This window comes from Jatropha curcas, chromosome 2 (assembly GCF_041381405.1).
Source record: "Jatropha curcas cultivar XTBG-Jc1 chromosome 2, XTBG_Jcur_1.0, whole genome shotgun sequence".
In the NCBI taxonomy this organism is placed as follows: domain Eukaryota; kingdom Viridiplantae; phylum Streptophyta; class Magnoliopsida; order Malpighiales; family Euphorbiaceae; genus Jatropha; species Jatropha curcas.
In genome coordinates, this window is record NC_143152.1 from 1,600,726 (window position 1) to 1,611,636 (window position 10,911).

Genomic DNA, 10,911 nt, shown 5'->3' on the forward strand with positions numbered 1-10,911 from the left:
AACACTCATTGTGAGCACTTTACCTCGACCCAATACAAGCAGGATTTAGTTCTAGCCCAGTGGGCTCGGAATACCTGTGGTTAAAACAAAAAAAAAAAAGAAAAGAAAATTTACAATTTTATTATTTGATTTGATATAATTTCTAAAAATTATTTTTTAAATAAACACATGTAGATAATAAAAAAAGAAAAGTATACTCTTCCTTAAAATTGAGGGTTTATTTGGGGAGCATATAACATTTATTTTATGTAATCTTTTTTATTAATTAATTAACTTATTTATTTATTTATTTATTTATTTTAAATTTGCAACTTACAAAATAGATAAACAAAATTAGATCATAGCATTATTTGTTTTGCAATTTTCATTTATCGACTTGGCTATAACTTTTTTGGTTTATCAACATCAAATTTCATTAAATTACAACATTTGTAATTAAAGAAGGGGTTGATTTTTGAAATTCAAATTGGTGAGTTTTTTAATATATTTGTTTCTTGTTATATGTTGAATTCCAAAAAGAGTTCTATTCTTAATAAAAAAATTTTATATCTCCCTTGCAATAAATAGATGACCTCTTGATAATTAAACATTTTTAATTTTCTTAATATTTTTCTATTCTATTTTAAATCTATTTGACTCGAAAGAAAATAATGTATATAAAACTGGAAAAAAAAAAATAGAACAATACATTTCTGTTTTGGATCACTTTTTGCAATTTAAAAAATTTGTGTATACGTGCATATATTCCTTTCTTTAATACACTGAGTGAGTAATATTGTCATTATAGCAAAAATTATTACCATTATCAATTTAGATCATCTGCTCATTTTTTTCTTTACCCAGCAGTAAAAAATATTTTCTTATTATTTTTTATTATAGTTGTACGTAAATATTGATTTGGAGTTAAGAGCGAAAAGTTGGAGATAAAGTGATCACTTAATTTTCAATGTCCGTTTTTGTCATTTTAAATTTATTGTCCATCAAACATCTGTTTTCATCAACACCTTCGCTTCTAACCATTATTTAAACAATTAACAGCTACCTGCTAACATCTTCCAGCTAATAAAACACCTACCAACTATTAAAACAGCTAACAGCTACTAAAACAGCTAGTCCGAACAAACAATATAAAATGCCACAATTAAATTAATAGAGATAGTTCAAAGCTGCTGTCAGAACGAAACCGTAGAATCGAAAGTAGCTAATAACATGCAAGCTCATTTGCTGGGAAATGGGACTGCAAATAGTTCTAACTGGGAAAAGAAAGTGTTCATTTTTCTAGGAACCAACCCTTGGCTGAAGGTCGAGTTGGTAAAAAGTTTCTTTGCAAAATTGGCATCAGAAGCATACAGATTAAAAAATTCACCATGTAAAAATCATGAATCTGTAAAGCCAAAGATGAAATGACTTTAATGTCCTTCATAGCAACTTTTGAAATTTCATATTCTAATAAATGTTTCTGAACTCGGTAGAAATTTAGCAGCAGCTCATCCATTATCAATTTTTAGACTAAAAGCTGTAAATGTTTCAAATCAATTATTTGATTTTGGTTTTGTATAATTGACATCACATATTCAATAATTTTATCAAAATAAACATGTACATATCAAAGAAAAATCTGAAACATCCAAAGGTAACTACACCCTGATTCTGCTGATTTTTTTTTTTTTTTTAGTATACAAATTGATAGTTGTAAGCTATGTTACATGTACCACTTCTATCGTCCGTTTATCACTTCTAACAAACGTCAAACTTCAATCAAATTATTGGCACTAAATGTTTTACAACACAAGAAATAACCATACATCTCTACAAGACATACCTGATTTTACAGCTGCAGTGTGGACCTATAACTATAGCCATTACCTTACTGCACCAGAATGGTCAAGCCAGACGGCTTCAGAAGACCCGAATACTCGGGAGCATTATGGTTTATCATGAAAACTAAAAGAATTAGGTGCGTCACGGAGTCAACATCCGGAAGAACTTTCCAGAGAGGTAATCTACTGCTCTCATTCCCGTGGACGGGCCAACCAGAGAGAACTAAGGGCTCGCAGCCTGGAGAAATAATCGTTTATTGCCAAAAGAGCACGAGCAGACTGCCTGGTTGTCAATATACGATGCATTTGTTCAAGAGTCTGCTGTCTCAGATTATCAGCCTGATAATTGTCAAAGGATAAAAATGATAGTAACAATAAGCAACTGAACTGCAAGCCAACAAAGCAATAGAAGCAGGAAAGATGACTGATGATCAGGATGATAAAATATACATGGGTTGCAATCATTCAGTTTATCAAACAGAATTCCATATACTAAAGATTAGTACGCTCCAGCAAATTCACCCTTGTTTTACAGTCAATTCTTGAAACTCAAAATCCCCAAAGTTCAAAGATTACATGAATGAATATTTGAACTTATGAGGAGAGAAATATAAAAATTAAACTAATCTAGTGGATTTGAAAATTTACCTTCTCCGCAGGTATCTAAAACTGGAAAAAATTTTCTGTCCACATTCTTAATTCTAAACCCCCCCTTCATGAGTTTAATCAGCCATAAAAACCCATGCACTGTAACCCTCATTAAACTTAAACGAAAGAAGATCGGTTTCAAATTCCTCCAACTAAAAAGCCCACCATCCAAACCTGAATTTCACATAATTGAGTTGTTCTCATCCTCATTAGTCCAATCACTGAACTTCAAAAATAGGTTTTACAGGATTTGGTAACATCGTTTCGATTCAATCTTTTTTTTTTTCTTTTTTTCTTTTTTTCTTTTTTTTTTTTTTTAAAAGAATGAAATAGGTTGTCAGACCTGGTGACTTCAATTTTCAAGCCCCTAGAGTTATGGGTTATTTCCAACACCACACTAATAAATCCTCAGAGCGAGACAAACACTATCCATGCATAAAAATATTATATACAGAAAACACCAAAATCAAGACTTTATCCACAAATCATGGTATACGACCTAGGCAAAATCTAAACCAATTTCAAAATATCAAAAGACCTCAACATATCATATGGTCATAATATAACATGAATGGAAAAACATGGGGAAAAAAGGGAAAAAATAACTCATGCTTGATAAAAATTGAAGGGTGCCAACCAATTTTGCCAGAAAAGAAAAAGGGTTTAGTAATCATATTTCTCAAGTTCTTTTGTCCCTCTTTCTGCAGAAGGGGAGAGGGTTCATTTCTACTTATTCACTGTTTTGAATTTTTTCTTTCTTCGTCTTTTTTCTCTCTTAATTCTTGTAAACCAAGCATTTATTTCCACATTCACTCCTAACAGAAGTTACAAGTGTTGAATAAAAGAAACTAAAGCACAGTATCCTCAAGAGTTATGACTTAACTTCAAAATCTACAGGATATTGATTTGTACGTGCATACTAGACTAATAAAATGAAATCCTAAATGGGATTAGAATAAGAAAATTAATATAATCAATCATTTTGCTCAGCCCAGAACACTGGAAAAGCTAATTTGAAATTTCAAGGATCCACACACACACTTGACCAAGATTTCTGGTAACCCTCAATGGCGAACATAGAGAAAGAAAAACATGACTAACTCTAGAAGAAAAATACCTGGCGAAGGAACCCCTCTAGTGTTCCTAGCTTTCCCATGGCCATGGCCATCTGACCCATATAGTTTGCTACATTGCCAGAAGAACCTGACGAACCAGGGGTGCCACTGGCCAATGTCTCAGCCAGGGATTGCTGCAGTGCTTCCATTCCTTGTGACAAAGCATCTTCTGCCTGTTGGGATGATTGTTGCAAGTTGTAGATGCCCATCAACTGTTGCTCAGTTAGAGGCTCCAGTTGATTCACAAGAAGCTAAACCAATTTCAGAAATTCCAGTTCAGTTCAGAAACAGAAAATGAAATGCGTTCTTTTAATCCAAAAGGACGGAGAGAGAAGGCAAATAACAATTAGGAAACTATAAGAAGTTAATTCAACAGAGAAGTTGGATGAAGGTCAACTATTAAATACTTCAGCAATCACAAAATTCTGAACCACTGGTTTGTGCAGTGGGCATTACAATGTTTAGATGAATGCAGAAAATATTGTTCAGCGTTTTCCTAATCTAAAAATGGTAAATCAACATTCCAGAACTAAAAATCAGGAAAATGAAAAATTCCAAGGCTCTGCTTATGATACAAATATTTTGGGATGCTACCTATTCTATCCCTGTTGCAGAGTTTGAAACTGGACCCCAAGGTTTCAGTGCAAAAGCCATGAATGTTAAGGGAAAAATATAACCCGACTGCAAGAGGTAAAAGAGCATAATATTATCCTTTTACAGACCAATTCCCCCTGCACACACACACACACACACACACACACCCAAAAAAAAAAAAAAACCCAACACTGGTAACATTAAGCAAACAAAAACACAGTGGTATTAAGTGAAGGTGCAAGTGTGCAACTCACCAGCTCCTCCTCAGACATGATGCAGACATATTATATGGCCCACCACAAAGAAAAATAATATTTCTCACACAATAATGTGGCAATCCGCATAATCTCGTGGTATTAAGTCGTAATGGGATGTTCATTCTTCCATTCGAGTTTCAATTAACATCCTAGCTAACAAGCATATGAAAAGAGAAAATAATTTCTACTCTACCCTACACTTTTTTTCTTCAACAATACTCCTAGACCAAAAAAATCAATGTTCCAAAAGGAGTCCAATTTGAATCAACCAGGTTCAGAATTTAGATAAATGAACTCTAATGCAGAAGATGCTAATTCTAGTGCCATAAAATGCACGTTATCACCACTCAGATTCAAAAAATGTCAACAAGAAAACACAGCAATATGAATCAGGCTGCTGGAAGGTAGAATTTCTTTATGATAAAATTAAAATAGAAGCATAGAGGAAACACTATGAAAAAACTCACCTTCAGGAGTTCAGATGAGCGGAAGCCACCAATCCACATGAAACAACGCTCGGCTGGTGTCTTCCACATACCTGACAATATGTGGAAAACATCAGCTTTCGCTGCAGTGCCCTTCAGCCTGAAAATTTCATTGAAGTGTGCTATGACATTGTCAACAATCGTACGAAGTTCAGTGTCTCCTGCATGTGAATTGACTGCAGTTCTCAGTTCATTTATCTGCCGGTTGTGCTCTTCTAGCCACCGTGCATATTCTACGTCAAATGCCAAGGCACCTGTACAATAATGCAAGGACAAAAGAACATTTCATAATTAAGGATTTATAATGTAATAATATAGCATTACTAGCATCCAGCAATCAAGAGTCAAGAAAAAACACAGAAACAGAAAGAAACATAAAGATGGTAGAGGGAAATCAGAAATAAAGCTCAAACAAAAACATCAATCATATAAAAGTTGCTCAAGAATCAAACGAAATGCTATGATTTGTAGAATTCCTGGATGCCATACACTCGACAACAAAAAGAGAGTGAACTCATATTCACCAGACTATCATTATCATGATAAATTTCACATCTATAAAAAAATTATAAAAAAAAAGGACTAAAATGAGATGAAGTACCATTTCCACTCATGGAATGGGATTGATCTCCTGAGCTCGAAATAAAAATGCCCTACATTCGATAAAGCTGATTAAAAAGCATCAAACATGACACGTAATTCTATCCAACAGAAAATGGAAAACAAAGTAACTAATAATCTGCGTCATAAAAGCAATAGGCAAACCTGTTGGCGGGCTCTTTGAAGCTCTTGCTCTAGTTGGGTTAGCTTCAGCCTACTGCTCTCCAATTGTTGCACATATGCCTTTAAAGGGACCCAGTCAGAAAAGGAGTTACAGTACAAGTATATTAGATCATGAAAATATACTCATCTGTACTTTTAACAACAATTTGTACAGTCAGAAATCTGCAAAAGAGATGCAACTAAAATCACATAAGACCCTACTTTTTTCCTTAACCGGCTTTTTCTAGCAGCTTCACGATTTTGAGCAAGTCTGCGCAATGTCTGCAAATAATAATGATAAAGAACATATTTCTTAAAAGTAATGGATAAAAATAATCATGTAAGCAGTGGCTTTATGAACAAAATAAGTTTGAAGTATTTAACCTTTTGATCCCCAGCCTTTTCCTTTGATTTGTCACTGGAATCAGATGCCACAACCGCAGTTGATTGTCCTCTTTCAAACTGCACATGGAATAATTAAATCATAACACATCACTTATCAACAGTTTGACTTCTACAGGAAAAGAAAATATCTTTATGAGAAGAAAGAGTTGCATTCAGTTGAAAGCAAAATTCAATTTTCAATATCTAGAGAGAGAGAGAGAGAGAGAGAGAGAGAGAGAGAGAGAGAGAGCATAAATCAATGAATATTTTCCACCAATGAAGCATATTCTGAATGATGAACAAAGAGACTTCACCCTTTGATGTTTCTCATCTGTGTCATCGGTTGAGGTATCAGTTCTAGGACTGCCATCTGCCACATTGGTCTCTCCCCAATTCTCACGGTGGCTGCCAAGCATAGCTACTGAACTTGATTGTGGTTCTTTCTGTATTGGTACCGTTTGGCTACCCATAACAGCAGCAGACAGATTTATATCTGAGGATGCAAGTGACTGAATCTCCAAGAGGAATTTAGAGAGAGAGAATTGTTAAGTAACTTGAAATTCATAAATATAAAAATGCACAACTGTTGAGAAAGATAAAGATTTACCTTACTCAAAATGCCAAATTGGACATCAGCACCTATAGCCTGGTTGCTTGATTTTAATTGATTAAATATAGGATCTGAAAGACAATAATTACGAAATTGAGAAGGATGGATCAGAATGACAGAATCTAGTGCTCGCTGAAGAATATTATCCAAACAACTTGTTTGACCAAGAAGAAAAAAATAAGAGCTCGCTGAAGAATATTATCCAAACAACTTGTTTGACCAAGAAGAAAAAAATAAGAAGATTTGAAACAAAATCACATAACAGTCAAAGCAACATAAAGATAGGTAGACTAACTAACATGCAAGTTGGAATTATTGGGTCTGAATGACTCGTCACAACCACATGCAAGTATGTGATAATGATGGTCATGATTTGTTTACAAGAATACAAATGAACATCAAACGTGTGAAAATTGTTGCACAGAAAATGAGTCCACGCTGATTGAACTATCATGGGAGTTACAACACATTGTATTCATAATCTAAACTCAAGAAATAAAGGGGATGAACTCTACTATGCTGCAAATGATTGTTTAACATGCTAAGTTTCTCTATGCTTCAAAAGGAACCAAAGCTCATGAACAAAATTAAAGTTGAACAATAAGCTCCACGAGAAAGGAGAAAGGAGGAAGAGGAGGAGAGGGGGGGGGGGGGGGGGGGGGGGAACTACATACTTCTGCTCATATCAACAGCATCTTCTATGCGAAATCCAAGGGATTGTTCAAGTGTCCCAAAATCCGAAATTCGAGATGAACGAATATTATTTCCTTCTGTGCCCCTGAAAACCATATGATAATAGAAGTATCAGCACTAATATTGACAATTTAAAAGGGAAACATAGCTTAACACTAGAACTTGAACCTCATATTAACCAGAACCTCTGACAGAACCTTCAAAACACTACAAAGTTCAAACTTCAATGTAAATTCTTAAGGATATAACTTGTCAACCTGATATCCTAATTGACTAAAGGTGGAACTCACAAATTGCAAAAAATACAAGATGAAGGAAATAAATTGATACAAAAAAAAGGTAGTGAAATGGGAATCACCAAAAGATGCTTTACCTATCAATCACATCCCTACCACCACCCCCAAAAAAAATTGAGAGAGAGAGAGAGAGAGAGAGAGAGAGAGAGAGAGAGAGGGGGGGAAAAGAAAGGAATAAAAATGCTCAAACCCCAATTCTGTCATTTAAAATGCTGTTTTTGATCTTGGAGACCTATGCATGAAATAATTGCAATTATCCAATATAACAGGATAGATAGTTCTAAGGAAAGGATGGGCAAGTGGGAACCTCAGTCTTAATTGCATGCACTACAAGATAGATACTTAACTATTATTATATCTCTATTACTCTTTGTCCTTTTGAATTTACCAACAACAGCTGCAGAATACATAAAACTCATTGCTTGACACAAACAAAACCTTACAAAATCATCTATATCACCCTACTTCCCCGAGCCACTGTGTCGGTGCCATAGTCTCCCAAATTTTATCCAAGTTCTAGAAATTAATATGCTTACCAAAAATGTCCACCCAAGTAGCAACACTGGGAATACACGGAACATGTTAAAAACCCGGGTCCATAACATGATGCAAAAATCACAATTGCAGATTTAAGTTCTTCTATTTTTTAGGAAACAACCAGAAAAAAACACTTGTCCTTCAACTAGGCATGAATAATTTTTCACTTACGAGTACAAGTTATAATTCAAAGGTGCAAAGCTACATCCCAACCACTTTACTATAACTGTCACAACAACCAAGAAGCCAAATACTCAAAAAGGGAGCATTTAATAAGAACTGTAGAAATAAAACCACAGGCTGAACTGAAAATTCGTAACATAAAACCTTCTTTAAAAAAATTAAAAATAAATAACAGAAAACTTACATGGAATTGGAAGTTGTTATTGGAGGAACGAAACTCGGCATCTCGGTTAGTGAATTATTATCATTTTGAGCACTAACTTTCACTGTTCTAGTACCCATGAATCAACATCATCGCCGCCGCCTCCACGTCCACCAGCAACGCCACCAAATTTATTCAACCAAGCAGACCCTTTTCAAAACCAACAGAATCCCACTACACAAATGGAACCGCTCCACAAAATAAAAGCCAAAAAAGTATTACAAGATCACCGCCTATTCGGCTATTCCTAACAATTGCAGAGACCTTGAAATTCCTTACAGAGCAAAAACACCTTAAAACTAACAAAATTAACCTTAAAACTCAAGTACTATGAACTAACAAAGCCACCTTCAAGCTTGTCCGCAACCGAAGGTAGTGAAAGCAAATAAGAAAAAAATTAAAGAAACTTAAAGCACCTAATCCACCAACAAAAATTTCTATGCAGGACTCTGGTCTTAAGCTAATACAAACGCACAACACCAACCCAGTAAAGTAAAAACTGAAACAAAAGTGTTTCTAACACTAATCTAAGACTAGTTGAGCAAATCCCAAAGCTGATATGAACAGAAAACCAGAGTCAGAGAAAACCCTAACCAGAAGAGGCTGATTGAAGATAAATACTGGGAAATTTTGACTTTTTGGTTTTATATATATATTTTATATGCACAGAGAAATTACTTACTAGTATTTACTTTGTGAAAATGGATTCTCTCTGTGCCGCTCTCTACTGCGAGTACTGTAACTTTTTTTTTTTTTTTTACCCACGTAGGAGGTCCAATGGCAGCGAGAAAACATAGGCTGCACAGTACGAGCAGCTCTAGTACTGGTTTGCGAAATGATCTGTCTTTTAAAAAAATAACTAATTTTTCTCCATATTTTGCTTTCATTTTATTACTGCATCGTTTTCTGCAATTTTTATATATTTTCCATTAAGTTAATAAAAAAATATTAAAATATTATATCATGAAAATTATAATTCAGTCCCTGTAGTTTGAAAGATATAATTAATTCATCCCTATACACAATCAGTCTGTTTTTATATTTTTAAAAATAGAATAAATATTTTCATCATTTCATAAAATACTCAATAAAAAATATGTAAAAATTGAATGTAATTATAAAGAAATTTTAATTTATATCACAAGACGGACTAATTATGTCTTGCAAATTATAATGGTCGTATTGTGGACATAGGGAAGTGAATTTTCTATTTGATCATTTCATAAGGTATTGTGGATATAAGGACGTAGTAATAAAATTTCCTTTTTATTATCTATTTGGTGATTATTAAATTATAAATAACAAGAACTTGAAAAGGAAAATTACAAAGAGAGTCCAAGTCAAACCATGTTAAGGGTTAGGTAAGGTCCTCAAATCTCCAGTGTAATAAAATGCCTAGGGCAGAGCATGGAATATGAATAATTGGAGATTATAAAATGGCTTTTGAAGAAACGTCACACGAAGTTTCTCATCTCCTTTTTAAAAGTTATATTTCAACAATAGTCCAAAAATTAAGTAATGCCTCAATTATTATAGATTATTAAAAAAAAAAAAAAGAATTTCAAACTTCTAAAACAAAAGCTCGTCAAAACATAACCCAATGATAAATGCGGCGTAGCAATAGATCTATCTACGTCAAAATTTTCTTTTCAATATTAAATAAAATAATAATTTAATGCAAAGCTGAGGTGGTAAATAATTAAAAATTAGTTTTTACCTCTAAATTGAGAGTAAATTGAACATTATTGGAATAATTACTGATGTAATGGAAAATATACCTCATTTTGTTAAACAATTTCAAAAAAATATATACTTTTTCTACACTTTTGTTCTTTACAAATTGATAAGATACAACGAATATTCTTATTTTCTAAATTTTCTATTTCCTACGCCGCCAGCTTGGAAGATAGTGGAGAGTCATAGTCTTTGACTCTTTTCCTCCCGAAAGAACGCACTTTTGTCTAAAACAAAACAAAATTCAAATTTGGTTTATTAACATTCTAGAACTCTCCACTCTCCACTTATTGTTTTAGAGAAACTTTTCTTTAAAAAAAACAAAAAACCTTATATTATTTTTTTAATTTTATTTTAATGATTTTTTTTTTTCTGTTAGTTCCCTTTATATTTATCAATATATTATTTTTTAGTAAAAAACAAATAGTTGATTTGTATTTATATTGTATTTGAAAACTATTGTGGTCGGAAATAATCCTAATTCTAGATTTTTTATTCATCTTATAAATTAAAAGACCGACTAAATTACATCTCCACTATGTTTATATTATATTTAGTTTTTATTGACTTCAGAAAAATAATTACTAACAA

General features: G+C 33.2%; 1 protein-coding gene across 1 annotated transcript; it reads right to left on the reverse strand.

Annotated features, from left to right (window-relative positions):
- Positions 1 to 1,581: 1,581 nt before the first annotated feature.
- On the reverse strand, positions 1,582 to 9,222 carry LOC105642356 (transcription factor TGA2.3). The gene is made up of 11 exons (XM_012227174.4): positions 8,569 to 9,222; positions 7,350 to 7,453; positions 6,673 to 6,746; positions 6,380 to 6,574; positions 6,066 to 6,143; positions 5,904 to 5,963; positions 5,685 to 5,762; positions 5,521 to 5,572; positions 4,902 to 5,173; positions 3,586 to 3,834; positions 1,582 to 2,159 (listed from the first exon to the last, which is right to left on the reverse strand). Exons 1-11 carry the CDS (start codon positions 8,664 to 8,666, stop codon positions 2,013 to 2,015), a joined length of 1,407 nt encoding a protein of 468 aa, XP_012082564.3. The 5' UTR covers positions 8,667 to 9,222; the 3' UTR covers positions 1,582 to 2,012.
- Between the last annotated feature and the right edge of the window lie 1,689 nt (positions 9,223 to 10,911).

Bases quoted from the DNA above. Each gene is read 5' to 3' on its own strand.
- LOC105642356 (XM_012227174.4), bottom strand. From the start codon at position 8,666: ATGGGTACTAGAACAGTGAAAGTTAGTGCTCAAAATGATAATAATTCA. The intron at 6,747-7,349 runs GTATGTAGTTCC...ATTGTCTTTCAG, and splicing joins TGCTGTTGATATGAGCAGAA to ATCCTATATTTAATCAATTA. The intron at 6,575-6,672 runs GTAAATCTTTAT...TTGGAGATTCAG, and splicing joins AATTTGGCATTTTGAGTAAG to TCACTTGCATCCTCAGATAT.